Here is a 27,635-nt window from a genome sequence, read left to right on the forward strand (position 1 = left end):
AATTATTATTGAGCCATGCCCCGTGGGCTGGGGGGCAATCAATTCAATGGTGTGGTGGGTCATCACTCTGGGGCAATGCCCATGCCCATGCCCATGCCCATGCCCGCCACCGCCAGCAAACATATCAGATATGAAACGTGTTCAAAGTTCAATTTTTTATTATTACCTTTTTTACTAAGGAAAAAAAACAATGAAACTTTCAGAATATTTATATAATAATATATGATTGATGATTAAAGAAAATTATAGTTAAAGAAAAAGGTAACACGTGATGCTCGTCCAAGGGCAAGGACCCCCCATGTATAAATATAATAATTAGTGCAAGGCCAGGCCAGGCCAGGCCACCCCGTATAAAGTTAATTACGCCAAAATCCCATTATATCTTTCTCGGTCCCATTCGTATTCGTTGCGCGACAGCAGAGATCAGATTTTGACTTGAGCAAATATATTTATTGATCCTTAATTATAGAGATACATCACCATAGCCTATATTTATTGATCCATACTTTTCCAGCACTGTTGAAATCCGTTGACTTAATTTGAAACTAATATTGTAAACGGAGAGCTTGAGGGGATCTAAATTGGAACGAGCACGGTAGCACTGGAGTGGTCACAAGGTAGCTTTTACACTATAGGTTAAGTAGTTGGGTCGTGATAAGTTAAGATTCGTATAATAGATCGTGGATTCGATTCTTCATCCTGTGTAGTAAGACAATTTTTATCTATGATTTCTTTTTTCTGTCGAAATTAAAGACACGAGCAAAGGAGACTGCACAAGAACAGTTATTTCAAATTAGACTTATTTAAATTTTATATAAATTTATATTGTACTTAATATGCTTATTTAAATTTATAGTTAATTTGATGGAAGTAGTCTCAGTTTCAAAATTTACGTGATCTATTAAAACATTATACTCATATTTGTTGAATAATAAGGTTTTAATCTCCATTCTAACTTGATTTATAAAAAAAAATTATATTTGTTTAATTTAAATAAAATCATATTTAATTATTTATCTAAATCAAAATTTAGAAATATTCGAGCAAACTAAACAAATATTTAACAATCATCGTTAAAAGAAGTAAGGGATTATTATTATTATTATATATTAAATGAAATAAAAATGCATGCCTCCAAGAAAACATTCAGTTACATAATTTTGACGTATTAGTAATAATAAAAAATTGAAACGATTGAGAGGAGAGAGGAGAGGAGAGGAGAGTGGCCTTCAAAAGCATTCATTTCCTACCCTCAGCCAACGGCCCGGATCTCTCTTCCCCCCGCATCCAACGCTCACAATAAAACCTCTCTCTCCCCCCTCTCCCTCTCCAGAAGCCTGGCCGTACCACCAACGAGTGTCAAACGGTATGAACCAAGCTCTGATCCTCTCTCCTGCTCTCTTCCCCCCCGCTCTCTCCACAGCAGCCATGGCCTCTTCCTCTTCCATCACTCTCTCCCAATCCATCCTACCTCCCAGCACCGCCACCGGACACCACCACGCCGCCACCAACCCACCCCCCTCCTCCGTCCCCACCTTTTCCCTCCCCACCTTCTCCGGCCTCAAGTCCACTTCCTCCACTCCTGCTTCCTCCCGCCCCACCACCTCACGGCGGCGCGTGAACCCCATCCGCCGCTCCATACGGTCCTCCGCCGCCGTCGAAACCCTCGACAAGACCGACACAGCCCTGGTCGAGAAGTCTATCAACACGATCCGGTTCCTGGCTATCGATGCCGTCGAGAAGGCCAATTCCGGCCACCCGGGTCTGCCCATGGGCTGCGCCCCTATGGGTCATATACTCTACGACGAGGTCATGAGGTACAATCCCAAGAACCCCTATTGGTTCAATCGCGACCGCTTCGTTCTCTCCGCCGGCCACGGTTGCATGCTTCAGTACGCCTTGCTTCACCTCGCTGGCTACGACAGCGTCCTGGTATAGTACTTCTCTCGTGTACCTGTGTATGTAATTATTGTTCAGTTAAATTTATATGTGCTCGTCTTGTATAGTTGCTTTGGATCTGGGTGGTTCCGCTATCAAATTTGTGTGTTTATATCGAGTTCTGATCTGGGTTTATTCAATGGAGGCAGAGAGGTGTCACATTTTTGTTGATTTCTCAAATGCTTCCTTGTTGTGTACTTGAATTTCTAGTGGTGGTTTTGGATCTAATTTGATAACAAGCTAGATTTAGTTTCACCAATGAGTTCTTGTATTTTTAGGATTTTTTCAAGCAGAATTTAGTCATTGAGATGAATTGTTGTGAGAAACAGCCCTATGAATTTCTTTTCCGTATTTTAGTGAACTGTGATTACCTTTTTCTGTGATCCTTTTTACTTTTCTATTGAGATTAATTGGTTTGTGCCTTATATTTTGTCAATTGGATCTATGTACCAGGAAGAAGATTTGAAAAGCTTTCGCCAATGGGGGAGCAAAACCCCTGGTCATCCAGAGAACTTTGAGACCCCTGGTGTTGAAGTCACTACTGGTGAGCGTTGATCCAGATTTCCACGGGCTTTACCTCTTTTGTTTTGATAATTTTGCTTGAATTTATGGAACTGACTTCTATCTTCCCTGTTTCCATGTGTAGGTCCTCTTGGTCAGGGTATTGCCAATGCTGTTGGCCTGGCCCTAGCTGAGAAACATTTGGCTGCTCGCTTCAACAAACCAGACAATGAGATTGTTGATCACTACACGTACAAATATTTCGCTAGATATTTAATTATGTCCCTATGTTTGCCTTCTTACTTTATGGCCTTAAGCTTTTTGATTGACAATAGTTTGTATCTTTTTCTAGCTACGCTATATTGGGAGATGGTTGCCAAATGGAGGGGATTTCAAATGAAGTTTGTTCCCTTGCTGGTCACTGGGGGCTTGGGAAGCTTATTGCTTTCTATGATGACAACCATATCTCTATTGATGGTGATACAGAGATTGCTTTTACTGAGAGTGTTGATACCCGTTTTGAGGGTCTTGGGTGGCATGTTATCTGGGTGAAGAATGGAAACACAGGTTATGATGATATTCGTGCTGCTATTAAGGAAGCAAAGGCTGTCAAAGACAAACCCACTTTGATCAAGGTGAGATGTTGATTGCATGCATCTATATATTGTGGCTTAGTGTACTACCCTTAAGGACGGGTGCATTTAGAAATAACCGAAATTTTTTAAGTTGGTTTATATTTATGTTATACTTGTTGCCAATATCACGAAACTTTGATGATGTAATTTTTATTGCTTCTTGAATGTGGATCAAGAATCATCATACTAGAGGAGTGAATTCTAGAAGAATTCATTTTGTTAGTTGAAGTTTCTTCATGCACCATTCCAACTCCTTTTGGTTTTCAAATGTTCTGAAACAGGTGACCACAACTATTGGTTATGGTTCGCCCAATAAGGCAAATTCATACAGTGTACATGGAAGTGCACTAGGTGCCAAGGAAGTTGATGCCACAAGGAAGAACCTGGGATGGCCTAATGAGCCTTTCCATGTACCCGAGGATGTGAAAAAGTATGGGAAGCTGTAATTTTTGTATGATTGATATAAAGGATTTGGGTGATTACCGGATTAGCATGCTTACTCTTTTCCACCTACAGGCATTGGAGACGCCATGTCCCTGACGGTGCTGCTCTTGAAGCTGAGTGGAATGCTAAGTTTGCTGAGTATGAGATGAAATACAAGGAGGAAGCTGCAGACTTGAAGTCTATCATCAACGGTGAGCTGCCTGCTGGTTGGGAGAAAGCTCTCCCGGTGAGTAGTACTTTAATATGATTGGTTGCCTGTTGCTTCCCTGTGAGATCCTGTTTACAAATTTTAATTTTGGCCTGACATGCACATGAAGGCAAATTTATTACCCCCAGTATTTTACATAAGATTAGAGTTGCTTGAAAATCTTTGCTAAAATTGGTTGGCTTTTTGGTAAATTTCGTCATCCTCTCATTATACACTTCTGTTTCTGAACTTGTGCAAACAGTTACCAGAGTTAGATCCAACTGCTACAATTTTGATGTTTCCGGAATGAACTCTTTTTTCTACCCTAGTTATTATAATTATCCCAGCATTACATACAGAATTGTGTTAGAGCATTGACTGATATTTTTAGACCATCTATGCTTGCATTTTTTCAGACATACACACCAGAGAGCCCCAGTGATGCCACCAGAAATCTCTCTCAGCAATGTCTTAATGCCCTTGCAAAAGTTATCCCTGGATTTCTCGGTGGCAGTGCTGATCTCGCGTCCTCCAACATGACCCTGCTGAAAATGTTTGGTGACTTCCAAAAGAACACACCAGAAGAGCGTAATCTCAGGTTTGGCGTTCGTGAGCATGGGATGGGATCTATTTGCAACGGGATTGCCCTCCACAGCCCTGGCCTCATTCCATACTGTGCAACTTTCTTTGTTTTCACAGATTACATGAGAGCGGCGATTAGGATTTCTGCCTTGTCTGAAGCTGGTGTTATCTATGTTATGACCCATGATTCAATTGGACTTGGTGAGGATGGTCCAACACATCAGCCAATTGAGCATTTGGCTAGCTTCCGTGCAATGCCCAATATTTTGATGCTTCGTCCAGCTGATGGCAATGAGACAGCTGGAGCATACAAGGTGGCTGTCCTCAATAGGAAGAGACCTTCCATCCTTGCTCTCTCGAGGCAGAAGCTGCCCCAACTCGCGGGAACTTCCATTGAAGGAGTGGAGAAGGGTGGGTATATAATATCAGACAACTCATCGGGTAACAAGCCAGATGTTATCTTGATGGGTACTGGTTCTGAATTGGAAATTGCTGCCAAGGCTGCAGATGAGCTCAGAAAGGAAGGGAAGACCGTAAGAGTTGTGTCCTTTGTTTCCTGGGAGCTCTTTGGCGAACAATCGGATGCTTACAAGGAAAGTGTCCTTCCAGCAGCTGTATCAGCCAGAGTTAGCATCGAAGCTGGATCAACATTTGGCTGGGAGAAGATTGTTGGAAGCAAAGGGAAGGCAATAGGAATTGACCGGTTTGGGGCAAGTGCTCCAGCAGGAAAAATTTACAAGGAGTTTGGCATAACTGCAGAGGCTGTTATTGCAGCGGCTAAATCATTCTTCTAGGCTTCCAACATATTCTTCAGTTTGGTCCTGGATGTTGACATATTCGGCGAGGGGGCTTTTCACGAGCGAACTGGTCAGTTAACGGTCTCATAACATTTCATAATAAGGAGATGAAGTATATATATATATATTTTTTTGGGTGCTTTTTATCTTCTCCAGTGGAGGAGCCAAATCTGCAACTGAATCCAAGATCAAAAGAGGGGGGGAATCGAGATGTTCATGAATTTGTATAAACTCTCTTAAACCTATTCCGAGTTCTGTAATGTTGGAAGCAATTGATTGTTCATTGGTGTTATTATCCTCCCTCCCAATGTTCTTGGCCTTTCTTTGGTCTCAGAGATGCGCTTGATTTGTATGATAGATGATCTCTCTCTGTGGAATAAAGAAAGCAAGGGGAGTTTGCTGTTAAAAGTGTTTAGTTTATTCTGGGATGGATACAGAATGTGTATGCATTTTTCAATATCTCAGCTCTTTTTGGGTTTGAGTTTGTGCCCAACTATCCTAAAAGAAGCACTGTGCTAGTCTTTGAGCAATTGCTTCTAAGTTGTCATCAATACATACTGTGTGGCCATAAAAATTGTGTAATTTTGGATATATTGAGATAGGGTAGGCGGCCAATCTTATCTCGTCCTGATTCATCCACAGAAGTCCAAGCAAAGCTGTGGAGCCAATGCCTCCATATGAAGAATAGGGACAGTTTTGACTCCTCCCCTTTGATTCTCGCCCTAATTATCTGCACTGCTCCTTTCTATTATGGAAAATGTTAAGTTGATGGAAACTGGAAAGTGCCATCAGAATCATATTACGATGGTTTTTTGCTTTTTTGTAAAATAAAAGTGACTACCCTATTACTCTCGTGAGTTTTGGGTGCAAAGATAAAATCCCTCACCTTAAGAATCCTTGCCAGTTTTGATGAGAATATGTATAAGTTGTCTATACAATCATTCACAAAAAAAAAAATAAATTGGTACATACCCACAAAAACCACAATGCTCTAATAGTTGCAAAATAATCTGTAATTTTTAATAAATTTAAAATAAATTTATTTGCCGTTAATTATTATGTATTTATAATCTGAATATATAATAAAATATTAAGTGATATATTATGATTGCCTTGAGTAGTTTGTGTTTGTGTTGATGATAATAAAGGTAATTAGGTTGGGTTGGAGAGTTGAAATGGGCCGCCTACGTAACGTTTCCCAAAAAGGAACGGGAAAGAATTGAAGAATATGGAATTCAGGGCATATTCCTTCGGTCCATTGTATTAAATTTGTTGTTGAAATTTGCGCCTGAAACTTTGAACAGATTAACAAAGGTGCTTATGATTATGTTTATAATAACTAGATTATCTTTGACTTGACTAAACCACCTCAAATCAAATCATGCGATTACACAGATCTTACTGTATTAAAATTAATGGCCAATAGTATTTTATATAATATAAAAAACATATCACATTATGAAAACCGATTTGATACGTGCGTCATGCAATCTTATGTTATTTGATGCGTGTCTTAAAAAAAATATTTCACGAGTTGAGTTGCAAGGGGGCTGGGGTGACATGCTCAGCCAAGGGGCAAGGGAAATGAGTGTTGGGGGTGGGGGTGGGGGTGGGTTGTTTTTCTACGCGGACAATAAATCAATTCTAATCATAAGAATAGATCTATTGTTAATTCCAATCATGAGAATAGATTTGTTGTTCGACGTAGACCCTATCAAAGGAGGGGGCAACACGTGCAATAGAGGAGAGTGTCGGGGTGGGGGTAGGGATAAGGGACAACGCGTTCAGTAAGGGCTGTTGGGGTGGGGGTAGGGTTCATGTCGAACAACATAAAATTGCGCAACGCGTGTAACATATCAATGTCAGTTCTATTATATAACAAGAAAAGTGTTATATAACAAGAGACAAAAAAAAAAAGTTATATAGATATTTTATATTATACAAAATACACTTCACATCATAATATAAAATATGGATATTTTTCAAAAGTTTAGACGTAAAGGGGGATTTACACCCTAAAATGCTACAGCTACAGCATTTGCATGCTGCCTTAATTGGTCTTACAAAATTAATTGATAAAATAATGACTGATTTTTCTTTTTTACGTAACCAAAAAAAAAAAAAAAAGTTAATTTTTTAAGAGAATCACAGCACAGGCGGACTCGTAAACTAACTGAGGTCAGGTTTTTTTTATTTTGTTTTTAAATTTTAGAAAATAATATTATTATAATAACATAAAATATTTGAGTGTTGATATTATTGTATAATTTTTTTCTACCTGGGGATAATGTTATTTAATATATTTTTAAGTCTATTAAGTGTTATGTGGTAAGTTTTATAATTTTTTAAAGATTTCTATATCATAGTTTTTTATATTTACGTATTTCATGAAAATACACCTAAGTTTGATCAGATCACACTACATCCCAAGATCAAATACTAAATTGGAAATATATTCCCTTTTTAATTTAATTACCCACCCAATTTTTAAAATTTTGATCTTTTGACATACAAATTTCTTTAATGGGTAATAATATAGGAAGTTTTTGATAAAAAAAAATGATCAAATTGGTTGCATCAAATTGATTAATAACACCTGTTCCTACGTTAAAAGAATCAGTAAGTTATGATTTGATCATTTTAAAAATTATTAAAAATAATTTATTTTTGGCATCAATAACTATTTAAAACTAGTTGACTGCCTCAATAAAAGTAAGTTTTTTAAGGTTTAGATTTGCTATTTGGCCAAATACATATTTTTGCCTTTCTATTTTCACTTTTTTTTTTCATGTCACCACCTAATTTTTTTTATCATTTTAATTACACTATTGGATTATAAATTTTTTAGTCAATAGCATATCTTAGTTAGAGTGTGTAACATACGTGATGAAATGATCAAATTATCCCTTACACAACCACCATTTCAGCCACAGTTTCTTACTTTAATGGCTAGCGACAAGGTAGGTACAAGCTAACGGCTATGTTTGAAGGTGTAGAGGTTGTTGTTGGTCGGCGAAGGTGTCGATGGTGGTGGAAGGCCATTTGTAGCCTCTACACCTTCAGCCACCGCCAATTCCTGCGCTAACTGACGACTTCCTCTGCATCTTTCACCATAGCAGTTGGCCTACACCTGCCTAGTTGTCGACCACTAAAGGAATAAGGTATGGTGAAGATGGTGGTCACATGAGGGCAATTTGGTCATTTCAGTGTGCGTGTGTTGCACACTTTGACTGAGGTGTGCAATTATACCCCTGAACTATACACTTGATAATATATAGTTTAGGGGTATAATTAAAATAATAAAAAGTTCAAGTAACCACAAAAAAAAAAAAATGTAAAAGTACATAGGAAAATATGTGTTTGGCCTTTGCTATTTAGTTATAAAATTATGATAGAAAAATAAGTTTTGTAATTAATAATATATTTCATATAATTAGAAGAGAAAGGAAAAGAAAATTAGGACATAGAAGGTAAGGGGTAGAATTAGTCCCAACCACAGTTCAATAAAAAATAAGATTTGTTAATTATTGTCAAAATGCTTTAAATTATTCAGCTAAACGTGTGCATAGAACCACTCTTAGGCCATCTCCAATGGTTTCCCTATTTCAATTTGCCAAGCCAAATATAGGGAGCTAACCTCAAAATCAAGCCTCCAACGCTATTTGCCAAGCCAAATCTCAATCCCCCAAAATTTGGCGAAGCTCAAAATCATCGCCAAAAGTGGCAATCGAAAATCATTGCCGTCTCTTCTCCCACAATGGCCATCAATGTCTGGCGAGGACGAGCAGACAACTAGCGACAAGCGACAACGACGACCAACGACAAGCGGCAACAACGAAGAGAGACGAGCAACAACGGCGGCGGCGGCAAGCAAAACGACAACAACGTCTTTTTCGATGATTTTGGGGAATTCTTCAACATCTTCTTCAAACAAAACGAGAAGAAGATCGAGCAGAGTGTTCTTGTGATTTTAGAGAATTTTTTATTTATTTTTATATTGGATGATTGATATTGTATATTTGATTATTGATTTATGTAGTTAATTATTAATTTTGTTTATGCGTGTATCTAATTATTTTGTGTATTTGGTTATTAATTTGTGTATTTGATTATTGATTTTGTGTATATCTAAAAATTATAGATAAAGTAAAATAAATAGAATTTAAGTTTATTAATAAATAAATAAAATAAGGAATGAAATAGAGAAGAAAATAGGGAGTGTAATTCGAGCACCCATAATTTTTAAGGCAAAATCAGAATAAGGAATAAATAATTTATAATATAATAGGAATTAAGATAAGGATTGCCATTAGAGATGGCCATACATGTATACTTTCATTCATTTTATAAAAAGTGTAAAAAATAGTTACAATTTTTTTTAAAAAATTTATATAGTAAAGTTTTTATTTGTAGTGATATTTGGAGTGATCATTGGCAAATGCATTCATATATGGGTATTACCATGTTATTGGATTGATGATAGTTGGAATATTCAAAAAGTATTATTTCATTTAGAGTTTTTGATGAGATTTATCGTCGATTATTAGTTCAATTTTGCAAGAATATTATTTAATGAATAAAATTTTTTCTATTAGTTTTGACAATACTTCTACTAATAATGTTTTTATTAGAGATTTGAAAAATATTTTATAAACCAAGTTTGGGTGGTAAATTTTTTCATATAAGATGTTAATTTCATGTATTAAATTTATGTATTCAAGATAGATTGAGATCTCTTAAATTTTATCTTACCCTTATTAAAAACATATTTCATATTTGTGGGCTCACCCACAAGTAATGAAAGAATAAGCTAGATTTTGTAAGGAAAATGGAAGGAAACCTAAAAGATTTCCTAGAGATATTCCAACGCTTTGGAACTTAATTTATGAATTATTAAATGAATCATTTTCTCATAGACAATTATTATGTCCTTTTATTGCAAATAATGTTAGCTCCATTGTTTTATATCCCTAACAATGGAATATTTGTGATTTTTTTTAAATTTATTAAAAGTGTTTAATGATTTACATAGACATTGTTCGGTGTTTATTATGCTATATCTTCATTATTTTTAATGATATACATTAATATTGTAAATGTTATGCAATAGTATGGAAATGATTAATTTAAGAGTTAAAAGAAATAATTAATTTAATGAAAACAAAATGGTACAATTATTTTTGATGAAATTCTTGAAATTTATCTTGTTGTTATTGTTTTTTATCCTAGATGTAAATTAGATGGTTTGTATGACTATTCAACTTTGTATGTTGAATGTTTAGGAAAAAATGATTATGGTGTTGCAAAAAAATTAAATTATATTAGGAAGTTATTTTGTAATATGTATATTGAGTTTAATGTTAATTTTAATATTGTTGCTCAATAATCTTCTCAATTTTTAAATATTGAGAAATTTTCTAAAATAAGTAAGGCGGAACAACTATTATCTCAAAGACAAAAGAAACTAATAAGGAGTTTATCAAGTTCTACATCTAAAATTGATCTGTATTGTAACATCTCGCATTGAGCGATAAGAATGATCGGATCAACTTACCATGATGGGCCTATGCGAACTTTCCAGAAGTCACAAATCCTTGAGCTAACCCTAACTCAAACATATTTAACTCAGGGGTTCTTTATCCACATTTAGCACAAAGGGTATCTAATTGATATTATTTATTTCCTTACTATTTTCAATATATATATATACTAGCTTCTTTAGAGTTCTTTCTTAAACTTAACCTTGGGCTCTTGGGGTGTTACATATGTCTAACAACTTCTTTTGATTTTAATGTCGATCTATATTTGAAAGATTTTTCAATTTTAGAATGGTAAATAGAATATTCAAGCAAATTTCCTATTTTATCACAAATTGTTAAACAAATTTTAACAGCTTCTGTCTCAACGGTGGCAGTTGAACAAGCATTTAGTGTCGACTAAAGTATTTTGGACGAGACACGATTAAGTATGACTCCCGAATCAGTTGAGGTACAAGCTTGTGTAGATCATGATTGGAATAAAGTAGGACTTAGACAACAAGAGATTGTCGGCAATAATAATCAAAATTTATATGAGATTATAACTGAAGACATAATAACTGGTACTTCCAAAAATAATTTTGATCAAGATAAGGGAATTACAAATTTAAATGGTAAATGAACTATGTAGGGTTTGATTCTTTTAAACTCTAAAAGGATATTTAGGCAATTGATTTATATAAATTAAATCCAAACTCTTTTTTTATTAAATTAAAAAATAAAGAATTAGATATATAATAATATTATTACAATTTCAGTTCAAATCGATTCAAATTAGAACTAGAACTATTTTTTAATTGAGAGGAATTTATAATTGTTCTATTTCAAATGCATAAAATCATTTTTATACTTTTCATAGAAAAAAATCGTTTTTAATTATTTAAACAAACAAATTACACTCTATAGCCACTTTTATGCAAGATACCAGAAATACCCTTAATGAGATTTTAAAATAGAAAACCTACATTGTCCTTGGGCTCATTTACCAAAATACCCTTATCTCTTTTATATAACATTTCTTCTCTCTCATTTTTCAACATTCACGTTACTCTCTTTTTCTATATTATCAAACTATCCAAACTCAATCATTCTTCATACATTCAATTTTCTTCATCAATCGCAGTGACCTCACTGAAGTCCATTCAACAAGTTTATTTCTCTCCAACAAACAATTTCACTCAATCTCAAGATATCGATTTGATTTGTATTTATTTTATTTTTTAAAATAATTTTTGTCTTCACATTGCTTATTAAGGTTATGTAGAATGATTGTGGTTGTGAGTAGAACATATTTTGATAGATATCATTCCAAATCTATACAAATTTGGGTAAAACAAATAATTTTGGAACTACAAATTGTTATCGGGTTTTGTGGCCCACAAAACCCGATTGGGCTTTGCAAAAAAAAAAAATTAAAAAAATTGGGCTTTGTGGGCCACAAAACCCAGCCATCGGGCTTTGTTGCCCACAAGGTCCAATCGCGCTTTATGGCCCACAAAGTCTGAAAATAATTTTTTTTATTTTTCCTTCAAATTAGTGTGTTCCATTAGCACTAAAATGAAGTCTTTTTAAGTTTATTGGGTTAACTGAATTATATATCACAACAAACATCATTATCTTTCATTTTGTGTGAGAATGTCCATTCACTATCAACACAACCAATACATGATTAATTGTTCTAGTTAATATTAGACAAAACAAAGATAATGCTATGATAATAAATTTACTCAAGAATAAAAGTGTAATTTCTTAACAATAATTTATTTTTTGAGACTATTAGTGGGCAACTTGAAACAATCCTATTGCAAAAAAAAAAAAAAAAAAATCAGGCTTTATGGGCCACAAAACCCGGCCATCGGGCTTTATGGCCCACAAAGTTCAAAAATGATTTTTTTTTAATTTTTCCTTCAAATTAGTGTATTCCATTAGCATTAAAATAATGTTTTTTTACGTTTATTGGGTTAATTGAATGTATATATCACAACAAACATCATTATCTTTAACTTTGTGTGAAGATGTCCATTCACTGTCAATACAACCAATACATAATTAATTGTTCTAGTTAATATTAGACAAAACAAAGATAATGCTATGATAATAAACTTACTCAAGAATAAAAGTGTAATTTCTTAACAATAATTTATTTTTTGAGACTACTAGTGGGCAACTTGAAAAAATCCCATTGCCAAAAAAAAAAAAAAAAAAAAAATTGGGCTTTGCTGGCCACAAAACCTGGCCATTGAGCTTTGTTTCCCACAAGGCACGATCGAGTTTTGTGGCCCACAAAGTCTGGAAATAATTTTTTTTTTAATTTTTCTTGATTTTTCCTTCAAATTAGGGTGTTTCATTAGCACTAAAATGATGTCTTTTTACGTTAATTGAATGTATATATCACAACAAACATCATTATCTTTCACTTTGTGTGAGAATGTCCATCCATTATCAACACAACCAATAGATGATTAATTGTTCTAGTTAATATTAGACAAAATAAAGATAATGCTATGATAATAAACTTACTCAAGAATAATGTTAGAATGGGAGGTGCTATGGCACACACCAAGAGGGGAGGTGAATTGGTTATTTTAAAAACTTAATTGATAGAACTTGAAATACTTTTTGATACAGATTGAGGTTTTAGAGTTTTAAAGTGTAAAGCATAAAAATGACAGATGTAAGTTTACAAAGAAAAAATATGTGAACCAAGTGAGGAAAAATGAAATGCTTGGAAAGATAAATAAATCAAGAAGCACAAGCACAAGAAACACAAGGATTTATAGTGGTTCGGCTTATCCCAAACCTAATCCACTACCTTAGCTCATCACTAAGGATTTTACAAATAATTCACCAAAACCCCCGAGTTAAACCAAGTAGGTCCTCTAGTCCAAGACTAGGAATTACAACATCTTGCTTATACAAACAAGCCCTCTAGCACCTAGCTAGGAATTACAGCCCCTTACTTCAACGAGTAAGTCCTCTAGCACAAAGCTAGGAAAATAGAAATGATACAAATGTAAACGAGATGCTAAGAGTTGGCATTCTTAGTTACAAGTTCTCTCACGATGAAAACAATACTTGAATGAATTAATACAAGTTAAAATCAAAGTCTTGAAGAGAGAAAAAAATTGAAGCACAATCACTGTAAATACAAACGAGTGTAACAGTAAGCTCAAATTATTTCAATCCCGTCCATTATGCTTCTCTTGATCTCATTGATATGTATATATAAGCATCCCAAGAGTCTTGCCCAAAACTAGCCGTTACTGAACCGTTGGAGAAGGCGAAACTAGCCGTTGGAGATTGAAAAACTAGCCGTTATTGATTTCTGAGAAACAAACAGTCGACAGATAAAGTGAGTTAGTCAACTATTTCTTCAAATAAAACTAGACATGGTTGACAGACAAGAAAGCATAGTCGACTATTGCTCAACCAAAACTTGTCATAGTCGACAGATTCTTTTACATAGTCGACAGATAAAAAATACAAAGAAAATTTTGAGTATCATGAACAAACATAGTCGACAGAATGAAAAATAGTCGACAAAAGCCATATATAGTCAACAGATTAAACAAGTATAGTCGACTATCCTTATGCATAGTCAACTATCCTTATAACATAGTCGACTATCCTTATAACATAGTCGACTATTATGTAGGCATAGTCGACAGCACTAAACAACATAGTCGACTATCTATTTGGAAAATTTGAAAACTTAACAGATAACATATAGAAGCACACTTGATTGATACAAAACATCACCACATAAATGTATAAGTAAATGTCCTCATTTTGTTTAATTTATATTTTACCTTCCATTTACTTTAATACATAAATGTAAATAAGAAAGTATCCCCCATTTGGATTCAATAAAAATATCTAAAAAATTAAAATTCATAAGAATAAAAAAGTAGAATTTGGGTTTTAGTAGGAACTTAGAATTTTGCGATTTTACCACCTCCAAGATATATACTTTCTATTTCTTGAAAAATTCGTAAAAAATCATTTTATCACTAATGAATGTTAGCTATTGAATTACCGGGAGTTAGTTTTCTAAAAAGAAAACATTTTCATATATGTCTCCTTATAAGATGCTAACCTTCCAGACTTAAAAAAATATAACTTTGAAATCTCGATACTTGAAATTCATTTGGTTTTCATTCTCACAAAGTAATAATTGATATTGAAATTGATTTATGTTGAAAACCACAACCTTGATTCATGACTTAGGGATTAAATAAAATATTATTTTTTATCATCAAAACTAAGTATACAAAAGCAGAACAACAAATAAAAGTGTAATTTCTTAACAATAACTTATTTTTGAAACTACTAGTGGGCAACTTGAAAAAATCCCATTGCAAAAAAAAAAAAAAAAAAAAAAAAAAAATTGGGCTTTGTGGCCCACAAAGTTCGGAAATGAATTTTTTTAATTTTTCTTGATTTTTCTTTCAAATTAGTGTGTTCAATTAGCACTAAAATGATGTCTTTTTACGTTTATTGGATTAATTGAATATATATATCACAACAAATATAATTATCTTTCACTTTGTGTGAGGATGTCCATCCACTATCAACACAACCAATACATGATGAATTGTTTTAGTTATGTAGCATCCAAAATTTTGGAGGTAAATAATAATTATTAATTTCAACGTTTTAAAGTGATTGGTGACTTATAGAATACTTGTGAATTAAAGAAAGTTAAATGAGAATATTGAATTTATTATATTTTTAAATAGGGAAGTGATTGGAAGTTTGTAGAATTCTTAAGACTTAGATTATTAAGTGATTAAGGTAAATAAAATATTATAACGATTAATATGTTTATATATAACATAAAATAATTAAATGAAGGAATGAAAGCAATTTGGAAGGAGGTACACATAATTGTATGTGAGGTAATATATAATCTCAAGTTAATGTATTATATTACATAAAATGTATAAGTAGGGAATGCTATCTCAAGCATTATATATACTAATGTAATATGGTGTTTGTGTGTGTGGGACACGTGGTTCGCGCTAGTGGCATGCACTGCCTTCCTTTCTTTTCCCATTTTCCTAGCTTTTGTTTTCCTTATTTTTATACAAAATGGTCAATCAAAATGGGATAAAACCGTGTGTCTTGGGGGCTTAAAGGTGGCTAAAATTGGTTCAACAAGTTAAGGTGTTGTGAGGTAATTAAATGGGATTTGATAGCTTAAATGATGGCCATTGGGGTTGAGGAAAAGCTTAGTGGCCAAGGCATTCTAAGGAGTATAAATAGGGATGAAAATCTACTAAGAAAGAGGTTGGAGAAGAGGGAGGCTGCGAGCAGCAAAGGGAGGAAGAAGAAGTTAGGGAAAAAAGCATATTGTGCGTGTGCCAGGAAGCCTGAAGCAATGCCGTGGGCTGTTGGAAGATTGTTCATTTGGTAAAAGCGGCGATTAAGGAAAACTCCTAACCCTCACCTCGTGTTCTTTATTTCCCGTGAAAGTCTCCGTGATTTTTCGTATTTTACTCCCTCTCTCATCATGACTGGGTTCCACGCATTAAAAATAATAATCCACGTGGTAACCACCCTATGACCTATATTTTTATTAATGAGTTTATTATTAGTGAAATGAGCTAAGAAGTGATGTCTTGGTGTCGTTTATTATGTCCGTCATGGGGTTTCGTATCGCTCCACTACCCTTGGGAATGATGTCGAACCCGTTGGGGCTAGATTCTTAGAAAATGATATGGTTTAGATGTGGGAATATGTTAAGAGTCTATTATGCATGTTGAGATGGTTTTATGTGAATTAGAAGGAATGAGAACAAGAATGGTATATTAATGGTTATGTTACGGGTGCATGAGATGTCATAGGAGTAGCTTAGTAAATGTTAAGTTGGAAGTGTATAAGTTTGATGTTGTCAGTAAGTGTGTCTAAGGGTATGAGGTACAAAGCCACTGATTGTCGATCGTGGGTCGTGGCAATTGATGGCTAGATGTATGAGCACTAGTCATCGGCTGTTATGATAAGTGTTAGACGGGCCAGAAGAGCTAGTACTGCCAGATTCCCGACTTGGCTTATGCATATTATGATGTGTGTGCTGCATAGGGCTTGGGTTGCATTCACTGTTGGGACATGCTTTGTGTGTGACAGGATGTGTGAGCATTTGCTTGATCCGATTGGTCCAAGAGTCGATTGGGTTCTCTAGGTGAGCCGGTGCATTTAGAGCACATCGCATGTGTGAATTCCTATGTGGGCAAAGCATGGCCTGATGCTTGATTTATGGGGCCCTTATCATCACGTTTATGCTACAAAAGCCGTTGCATTTCTTATTTGTTGCACTGCACGGTGAGAATGTGCGGTTTTAAGTGATTAGTATGGATGATGGACGTGGCCCATGGTAAGACCTTGGGAATGAGACTCACGGCGACGTGGCCCATGGTAAGACCTTGGGAGTGAGACCCATGGTGGCGTGGCCCATGGTAAGATCTTGGGAGTAAGACCCACGGCGGCGTGGCCCACGGTAAGACCCTGGGGTGAGACCCACGACAATAGATTATGTTAAAAGTGACAGGAAGCGACATGTAAAGGAAATGGTAATTGGACTTGGGCACCAATTTGTGTTTGATGTGGGCTCCAATGACCGTTTATGTGAAGTTTATTATATGTTTACGCATCTAGAAATAAGATAGGTATTGGACATGGCATTACATGATGTTGCATTGGCATGAATTGTATGGGGTGGTATGGAAAAAGTTATGTCTGTAACTTACAGCCTTTCTTTCTAGAGCTTGCTGAGTCTTGTGACTCACGTTTGCTTTATATCATTCCAGGTAAGAGTATCTTGAAATCGCAGGTGTGTACGGCGGAGTTGGGTCCAGATCGTTGAGTAACGATAGCAAGTGCAGAGCTTTCCCGAACCTAGGTCCTGGGTGTTATTGTGTAATGTTTTATAATTTTGAGTTAGATAAATGTTATGTAAGCCAGGTGGGCTCACGGTCTGAGTGTTTATGCAAGAACATCTATGGAATGCTATGTGATTAAAAAAAAATATGGTTTTAATAAGGGCGGTGTCTGAATTTTTAGTTTGTGTTATTGTTCTATATCACTCAAATAATGACCATTTCACGGATCCTCTATGCTAGCGGGGGTTCCGGGAGGCGGGCCATTACAAGTTAATATTAGACAAAACAAAGATAATGCTATGATAATAAACTTACTCAAGAATAAAAGTGTAACTTCTTAACAATAACTTATTTTTGAGACTACTAGTGGGCAACTTGAAAAAATCTCAATGCAAAAAAAATAATAATAATAATAAATAAATAAATAAATCAGGCTTTGTTGGCTAAAAAACCCGGCCATTGGGTTTTGTGGCCAGCAAAGTCCGCCATCAGGCTTTGTGGCCCACAAAGTCTGAAAATGATTTTTTTTTTAATTTTTCTTGATTTTTCCTTCAAATTAGTGTGTTCCATTAACACTAAAATGATGTCTTTTTACGTTTATTGGGTTAATTGAATGTATAAATCACAACAGACATCATTATCTTTCACTTTGTGTGAGGATGTCCATCTATTATCAACACAACTAATACATGATTAATTGTTCTAGTTAATATTAGACAAAACAAAGATAATGCTATGATAATAAACTTACTCAAAAATAAAAGTGTAATTTCTTAACAATAACTTATTTTTGAAACTACTAGTGGGCAACTTGAAAAAATCTCATTGCAAAAAAAAAAAAAAAATCGAGCTTTGTGGGCCAAAAAACCAGGCCATTGGGCTTTGTTGCCCACAAGGCCCGATCGGGCTTTGTGGCCCATAAAGTCCTTAAATGAATTTTTTTTTATTTTTCCTTCAAATTAGTGTGTTTCATTAGCACTAAAATAATGTATTTTTACGTTTATTTAATTAATTGAATGTATATATCACAAGAAACATCATTATCTTTCACTTTGTGTGAGAATATTCATCCATTATCAACATAACCAATACATGATTAATTGGTCTAGTTAATATTAGACAAAATAAAGATAATGCTATGCTAATAAACTTACTCAAGAATAAATTTACTTAAGAATAAAAGTGTAATTTCTTAACAATAATTTATTTTTTGAGACAACTAGTGGGCAACTTGAAGAAATCCCATTGCAAAAAAATAAAAAAAAAATAATAATAATCAAGCTTTATGGGTGTAACATCCCAAAAATTTGGGAAATAAATAGTGATTATTAATTTTGGCGTTTGACGTCATTATGGAGTATTTGAGAAATTAAGAGAAAATATTTACTTATGTTATTTTGAGAAAATAAGTAAATAAGGTAATTATTTAATTCTTGCATTTATGGAAATTAATGGTTAATAATTATTAACTATTGTATCTATGATGTTTATTAAATATTTGTGGGTTAAAAGGGAATGTCAATTTATTGGGTATTTGGAGATTTAGGAAGATAAATAATAATTTGTGTATTTTGAGAAAATAAGAAATTTATGTATTTAATTAATTTATTTGAGAATATTTATGGAAATAAAAAAAAAATGAAAGTAAATTAATTTAGTATATTTTCTGGAATCAATGGAGGTATAAGTGAAATAAAAAAAAAATAAAAGAAATATAGGGGTGTGTGTGTGATTTAAGGAAACAGTGGGGGTTAAAAGGTGATTTGCGAAATTGGGACTGAGTTCACTTTAAAACTAATTGGTGCGCATATATAATCAAAGGTAGCAGCTAGCCTGGTGGTGCGCGCGCACGTGGAGGATTGTGAGGTCGCGGGTTCGAGGTAGGCTGGGCGCGCACAAGGCTGGTTTTGCTGATTTTTATTAAATCTCAGGCGCCCAAAACGGCGTCGTTTCGGAAAGGCGGTGAAGCCTTCAGCGGCTGCCCCAGCGGCCACCACGTGGCGCGTTCCCAGCCGCCCAATTATTTTACGCGAGCAGCCTTCGTTATGCTCTGATTTAAGGCCAAATTCGGCCATTTTAGAAGCAGAAAGCAGCGAGGAAATTTGGGGGAAAAAGATCAGTGCGCGTAAGGCCATTTTTGAGGAGAAAACCAAGATTAAACTTGGTTTAAATGGATTTTAATTAGCCAGGTAAGTAAATAATTATGTATTAATAATTTTGCTCGGTTAGAATTTAATTAAAAGTTTGATTTATTTAGTTTGGGTGATTATGCTTTGTTATGTGTAATAATTTGTTGTATAAATATATATATATGTATATATATCTACACGAGTGCATTGTGTGCAAGTGATGAGCTTTGTGTGTGTATATTAATTTGATTGTGAGGATTTGTGAGGCAGTGAGTGTGCCGTATGTATATATGTGTAATCAAAGTGAGTGTGAATCAGTGGTGAGTCCAATGAAATTGAAATGAAAGAACAATTAAGGAAAGCTAGCCGTATGTGCATATAGGTGAGTTATTATTATTATAAATTAATTAATTAATTATATACATTGAGAATGTTATTGGTGTGATATAATTTAAATTAAATTTAAGATTCGTTGGGATTTTATTTACAGAGTGCCTACGTAGAATTTTAGACGGTTAAATTATTTATATTACACTATTAGATTTAATTAATGCGAGTTAGGGTTTTATTAATAATCATCAAACGTTTTACTTCGCAGCGGGAGTGCAAGAAAGAGAAGAAACGGTTTTGTAAAGGCAAGCTCCTAACCCTCTTCTCGTGTTCTTTAATTCCCGTGGAAGACCCCGTAATTTCCTGTATTTTATCACCTCCCTTACTTTAATTCGGCACCTTGCCTTATTGGTTGAACTATTATTCATTTGTTTTAATTTAAATTAAATCCGAGGCTTCTATAATTTTATTCGTTGTGAGCCTACGGGGGTTTGTACCGCCCCTATTCCTTTCGGGAATGATGCTGAACCAGTTTGGGGACTAGGTTCCTAGACGTGAGGGTTTATTTACGATTTTATTGGGTTTACTTACAGTTTTTTCTCAGATTTATTTATGGTTCGGTTAGAGCTATTGAGCAGTGGGGCAGGGGTCGGTTGTTGGTGACGTTGGGGTAGACTATGGTACGGCCCTGATGTGGATCGTCGGGTGGACACCCCTAGTCACTGGCCGTTGACCAGTGCCGGGCATTGCTGACTAGCTCTGCCGGTATGTGATTTACTACATGGTTAGATACATTGTATTACTGTTCATGATTTGATATGCACATGGGTACGGGATGCATGCTGGGGTATTCATTTATTGAGTATGCTTGGACACGGACATTCTAGTTTGGTTAGGTTGCATCCACCGCGAGCATATGCATGGCGTGTGGTTTACTATGTGGGCGGAGCATGGCCTGATGCCTGGATGTATGGGCGCCTTGTATCACGTTGATGCTCACTACGCCATTGCATTTTTATGTGCATTGCATGGATACTAGTAGTATTTAGTTCTCGGACGGGAGTACCGTTCCGAGGGAGCCTATGGCTCGGTTGTCGGGAGTACCGACGGATACAGGTGACGGGAGTACCGGCCTGGGACAGCGCGCGCAGGTTTGTGGAGACATTTGTTGCCTTTCAGGGCAGCGGCAGGTTGGTATGGGACTTGGGTGCCAAGTGTCTTATGTGGGCCCCAAGGACCGGTATGTGCTTTTATTTTGTTATGCTATTGAGCTGTTGTGTTGTAGTGTCTCATGGCTTGTGTGTACCTGGGGGTTTATTTTGGGGAGAGTTTTCTGGTTATGTTCAGCCTTCAGCCTTTCTTTCTTTATGCTTGCTGAGTCTCTCGACTCACCTTGCTTTCCATCATTCCAGGTAGTGGCGGCGTGGGCCATAGCAAGGGAGTCAGCTTTGACGACAGAGTCGGTGTGGTGTACAGGCAGTCTCGTCAATCCCTATCCACTCTGATGTCTAAGTAGAATTTACTCTATTATTTCGTACTGTGCCAGGTGTTTTCTCGAGTCTTGTGTATGTCGGCACAGGAGTTTGTGTTTATTTATTTATCTTGTGACCGCTGTGTTAGCGGGGTACCCATAGTGCATGCATGTCTTGAGCTTTGCTTCCGCTGTTCTTATTTTTTGTGTATGCATGCCGGGGTGGTCTTTGTCTGGTGTCTCATTCTTTTCTCCTCCCGTAGGCGCTCCCGTTCGGGTAGTCCGGGCGGCTGGGATATCCGGGCGGGGGTGCTTACAATGGGTCACAAAACCTGGCCATCGGGCTTTGTTGCCCACAAGGCCCGATCGGGCTTTATGGCCCACAAAGTCCGGAAATGATTTTTTTTTAATTTTTCTTAATTTTTTCTTCAAATTAGTGTGTTTCATTAACACTAAAATGATGTTTTTTTACGTTTATTGGGTTAATTAAATATATATATATATATATATCACAATAAACATCATTATCTTTCACTTTGTGTGAGGATGCCCATCCACTATCAACACAACTAATACATGATTAATTGTTCTAGTTAATATTAGACAAACCAAAGATAATGCTATGATAATAAACTTACTCCAGAATAAAAGTGTAATTTCTTAATAATAATTTATTTTTTAAGATTACTAGTGGGCAACTTAAAAAAATCCCATTGCAAAAAAAAAAAAAAAAAAAAAAAAATTGGGCTTTGTGGGCTACAAAACCCGGCCATTGGGTTTTGTTGCCCACAAAGCCCGAAAATGATTTATTTTTAATTTTTCTTGATTTTTCCTTCAAATTAGTGTGTTCTATTAGCACTAAAATAATATCTTTTTACGTTTATTAAGTTTATTGAATGTATATATCACAACAAATATTATTATCTTTTAATTTGTGTGAGGATGTCCATCCACTATCAACACAACCAATATATGATTAATTATTCTAGTTAATATTAGACAAAACAAAGATAATGCTATGATAATAAATTTACTCAAGATAATTTCATTGCAAAAAAAAATAAAAAATCGGGCTTTGTGGCCCACAAACTCCTCCATCGGGTTTTGTGGCCTACAAAGCTCAAAAATGAAATTTTTTAATTTTTCTTGATTTTTTCTTTGAATTAGTGTGTTCCCATTAGCACTAAAAATTAAGAAAATAATAATTATTAAAAAAAATTATTTAGTAATAAATTATATTTTTAGGGGAACCAAATATGGGTTCCAGACCCAACCAATTATTAAATTATTAAAAAAATTATTATAAAATAATAGTAAATATTAGAAAATAATAATAATTTAATAGTTGAAAATTTATTTTTATAATTATGATTTTCAATTATTATTACAATTGAAAAATAAAATAATAATCATTGAATAACAATTATTCAATTATTTATTTAATAATACATATATATTTAAAATTTTCAATTATTATTATTTATTTAATTTTATTTTTATGTAATAATACATATATATTTAATAATAAAAAAGGGGTGGGGGACCCACCATGGGTTCAAGACCCATCCAGTATTAAATTATTAAAAATAAGAATTACTATTGAGAAATAATAATAATACTTTAATAGTTAAAAAATTATTATTATAATTATGAGGGGTTTCTTGAATTTGACTGTGGGGTTAAATAGAAATTTAACATTTTTGTTTGTTTTGTATTGATGGTAGTTTGGTAATTTATTGTTTTTATTTTTATTCTTTATTTTTAATTAAGGTGGGGTGTTGAAAAGTCAAAGATTGGGGTGAAAAGTGATAAAGTGACTATTTTTTGTAACTATTTGTTTGTAAGGGGTAAAAACGTTTTTTTTTTTTTTGTCAAAAAGGGGCTAAAAAGAATTTTGTATATGTGCGGGGGTTGTTTTTTTGCAATTTTCACTTTTTAATTTCTCCTTCTATTGGAACCAAAATTGTCCGTTCTGAAACCGAAATCGTTGATTTCGAAACCATGGTCAAGGCTAGGAACATGCATAAGAAGTATGAAAACTTCTATACCTAATGCTTAAATTTCTATATCTCCCTCCCTCCCTACGTTACTCTGTACTCCCTAACAATTATAAGTAGGGGGCAATGATATGTTGCCCGCGTCGGCCCCCTCCCCTAACTTCGTTTGGTGTCGTTCAGTGATTGGAATGCGTGCGTGGATAAGAAGTGAATTGCTGTGCTTTCGCTTTAGGATCTGTACATAGCTAACACACAAAAATATATGAAGCCTTTGGTGTGTTCTTGGATCTCTCCTTTTGGAACCTTGACAGGGCAATTGAATAATCTTTTTCGTTCCCATTGCCTTTTCACCTTTAATTCCTACATTCTTTGTCATTGGTTCGTAAATTTATCTTAAGTTCCTGATCTATGAAGGTTCCTTTACACTATGATCTCCTGCTTATATATAGTTTGGTACAATAAGCAATAGGGGGAAGAGAGTCATTGACCAGCTAATGACTGTAATTTAGAATTTGTAGGAGAAAATATCTATCTAAAGGTGCTATATATGAGCCCTAGCAAGTAGCAACAATCAACATTTCAGAAGAAATATCTTTGCAGAATCTGAATGAACTTCCTCAAGCTCCAACTGAATAATCTAAGTTATGATCTAAAACTCCAAGGGCACAAATTAACTCATGCTGAAATAACATCATCCATAATATGTTTGCAGTTCAGAACCTTATTGCTCGTTCACTGAAGTCTCCTTTTCTTTATGAAATTTGGTATTTAACAGGTAATGGAAGAAAACAAGCCATTTGATCGGTGGGTTATAGCATGGGCTCGCTTGCTCGATGAATTTACCTAACATACACCCAAAAGTGTAGTTGTAGAGGCTGCGACAATTGGGCTTCTTTTACTTGTGTTTTTACATGGTCACTGTCTAAGACAATTGTTTTTTTTTTCCTTACAGATGGCTGAACAACAAACTATAAAATTTACTTATGTTCATACTCATCGAATATTATCGCCCGGAATGCGAGTTACTACTGATTGTGGGATCAAACACCTTGAGGCGATGCGTCGTGCTCTAAACCAATACAAGTTATTAGATAGATTCCTACAGGGCCCATTAGGACATTTCTTAAAGATGCCTTTGTCTCTCCATTTGACTGCACCACAATTGATATATCATGTTCTACTTAGGGAGGTGACATTTCCAGGTGCCCACCACGATGAGATGTGGTTCGAGATTGGTGGCACACCATATAGGTACGGGAGGCAGGAGTTCATACTTATTAGTGGACTCCGATTTGGGGTTATTGATAGGGAAAGCCTTGAACCGAAACCTATTGAGCCGGAGAGTTTACGTGCTCGACTATTTCCACAACATAAGAAAGGGGTGACTGGAGACGACCTTGAATTACTTATTAGTACCAGAGAGGACATGGTTTCAGAGGATGCCCTGAAACTGATTTACATTGCTGTGGTCGATATGTTTTTGTTGGGCCAGGATGAGCGCGGGCATGTGGATGATTTCTTGTGTACTATGGCTGAGGATTTATAAGCATTTGAGATGTTTCCTTGGGATACGTATGTCTACAGTAAGAGTCAACATTACATCCGATTGGCCACGAAAGAAAGAAAATTGACTGGTGAAGGTGGGAAGAAAATCAACCTTTATGGTTTTGTATGGGCGTTTCAGGTACTCTTTCCTTATTGTATATGATTTGTCTATAATAACTAAATGTTTGTTTTGTTTTTTAATTTTAATTTTAATTTTTATTTTGCTCTCTACAGTGGTGGTTGATCGAAACGTTCCCATGGATTCAGAATAAATGGGCCGTTAGACTGTCTGATGCAGACATTCCAAGATGCAGAAAATGGCTATCGAAAAAAAGGCCGCAGATAAAAAATTACGACGATTGTCTTAGGAAGGAAGTAAGTGTGCAACTTACCTCTAAATTTTGTTTATTTTTAAATCATATCTATCTAAATAATACAATTTTACAGGCACGAGGATCGAGTCAGACTCTTGAGCCCACTGATGATGAGCGGGAAACGAATTTTTGGAGATCTTTTAACCCTCAACACTCGGTTGGGGTCGATGTCTATAAATTTGGGGGCGGAGGGGGTGAAGAGGAGGAAGAGAATGGCGGGGATGAGGACGAGGATGGGGATGAGGATAAGGCGAGTAGGATACATTTAGATGAGAAGGGAAAGGAAGAGAATGGGGAGGAGAAGGATAAGGAGAAGGCAAGATTCCCTGATAGTTCGCACCACGGACAATACGAGGTAGGGGTATGATTTTTATTTAATAATATTTTTAATTTATATTTTTTGTAATTGTTTATATATTTTTTATAGGAGGGAAAGGAGGAGAAGGATAAGGAGAAGGCAAGATTCTCTGATAGTTTGCACCACGGACAATACAAGGTAGGGGTATGATTTTTATTTAATAATGGTTTTAATTTATATTTTTTGTAATTATTTATATATTTTTTATAGGAGGGAAAGGGGGAGAAGGATAAAGAGGAGGTAAGATTCGTTGATAGTTCGCACCACGGACAATACGAGGTAGGGTATGATTTTTATTATCATAATGGTTTTATACTTTTTTTAATTATTTATATTTTTTTTGTTTGCCTTTTGTAGATCACCGAGATGCTGAAACAAACTCTAGATATGTTGCGGAGAATAGATGGGGAAATGAGTCAGGTGAGGACACAATTGTTGAGACTAGAGAGGGCGCAGGAATCACTAGAGAGGGGGCAAGCAGCACTAGAGAGGGGGCAGGCAGCACTATGTGCTCATCTACGCATCCCGCATATTTCCCTAGATCACAGCGATAATGTTCATGAGCAGTCCCAGGGTGGTGATCAGGTAGATCTTGATCATCACGATGAGGAGCAGGCATTTACATCTAGAGTAAATTTCAAATTTACTTTTATACGTTTTACTTCATTCTAAAATACTATTTTGTAACGGTTAGGTTTTGTTCAGTTACAGGAGGAGGAAGTGGTTAGGGTCAACAGGCGACCTATGCGAGATAGATTGCCATCGCAGTTTCGTCGTCCACCCTTCACCGATCCAACAAAATATAAAAGGAGAAAGAAGGATGCTACTTTGGAAGGGTCGGACGTGGACCCGATGCCGCCGGTACTAGACCCAATGCCGCCGGATATAGAGACAGTGCCCCCTGAGGGTTATATTGAGTTCATAGGTTCTAATGAAAATATTAGGTAAGTAACAATATTTACATTTTTTCTATTTGCATAAACAATATATTCTTACTCTTATTTTTCTTGGTTGTTGTAGTCTTCACACCGGTTTCATTCTTAACCTAACACCGGATGACCTCCGAAACATAGAGAATGAGGCCAACTGGTTGGAGGGTTACCATATCGATAGTTACATGTGTTGCTTGAGACGTATACAGTCTCGGCGTCAATATGACACAAACTACGCTATCATGTCAACTTCGTTTTTTGTGAGTTTGCACTACTTTTTTTTTTTTTGCATATTAATTTAATCTATGACCAATATTTTTATTTTATTTTATTTTTCAGGCATCCATGGTAAGATTTTGGGAACAGGAGTACGGGGGCAATAAGAGGGTTTTTGTGCCTTCTATCGCATCTGTTCCAGAAGAGTGGACCGGTTTCGTTGACGGACGCACTGACGGAAGTCTCCCTTGGTGGACAGTCGATTATGTAAATCTTAATTCATTCTATTTAATTAATTATTTATTTATTTCCGTACGATTGACATATTAAAATAAAATACAGGTGTTGCTCCCTTGTAATGTAGCAAATTCTCATTGGTTTCTCTTAAAGATTTGCTTGAAAGATAGGAGAATTGTCATATATGACTCCAATTCCATAAATGAAGATAGTCGTAGGAGCAGGGTCGAAGCTATACAACCACTTGTGAGTTTGTTACCCATTCTACTAAAGAAAGCTGCATATTATGAACATGTAACTGCAACTGCGACGCTAGACAGAGATTGGGAAATGGAGAATACTGATCCTCAGAAGTTGCCTCAACAACCGGATGGGTAAATTAATTTAAATTATATTACAGGGTCAATTTTCATGAAAATATGGTTATGCTACCAATGTGTGTTATGTCTAATACAGGGCCAGCTGCGGGTGCTACGTTATCAAATATGTCGAGGACATACTGAGGCATAATGAGGATCACTGGCAGATGCACCCAATTGTGGATGTC

General features: G+C 35.4%; 1 protein-coding gene across 1 annotated transcript; it reads left to right on the forward strand.

Annotated features, from left to right (window-relative positions):
* Positions 1-1,316: 1,316 nt before the first annotated feature.
* LOC127793064 (transketolase, chloroplastic-like) lies at positions 1,317-5,565 on the forward strand. Its single transcript, XM_052323830.1, has 7 exons — positions 1,317-1,932; positions 2,392-2,482; positions 2,585-2,690; positions 2,792-3,074; positions 3,356-3,504; positions 3,591-3,744; positions 4,122-5,565. The coding sequence occupies exons 1-7, from the start codon at positions 1,369-1,371 to the stop codon at positions 5,079-5,081; spliced, it is 2,307 nt and encodes a 768-aa protein (XP_052179790.1). The 5' UTR covers positions 1,317-1,368; the 3' UTR covers positions 5,082-5,565.
* Positions 5,566-27,635: the final 22,070 nt, after the last annotated feature.

This window comes from Diospyros lotus, unplaced genomic scaffold (assembly GCF_014633365.1).
Source record: "Diospyros lotus cultivar Yz01 unplaced genomic scaffold, ASM1463336v1 superscaf1, whole genome shotgun sequence".
Classification (NCBI taxonomy): Eukaryota; Viridiplantae; Streptophyta; class Magnoliopsida; order Ericales; family Ebenaceae; genus Diospyros; species Diospyros lotus.

Bases quoted from the DNA above. Each gene is read 5' to 3' on its own strand.
- LOC127793064 (XM_052323830.1), top strand. From the start codon at position 1,369: ATGAACCAAGCTCTGATCCTCTCTCCTGCTCTCTTCCCCCCCGCTCTC. The intron at 2,691-2,791 runs GTACAAATATTT...ATCTTTTTCTAG, and splicing joins GAGATTGTTGATCACTACAC to CTACGCTATATTGGGAGATG. The intron at 3,745-4,121 runs GTGAGTAGTACT...GCATTTTTTCAG, and splicing joins GTTGGGAGAAAGCTCTCCCG to ACATACACACCAGAGAGCCC.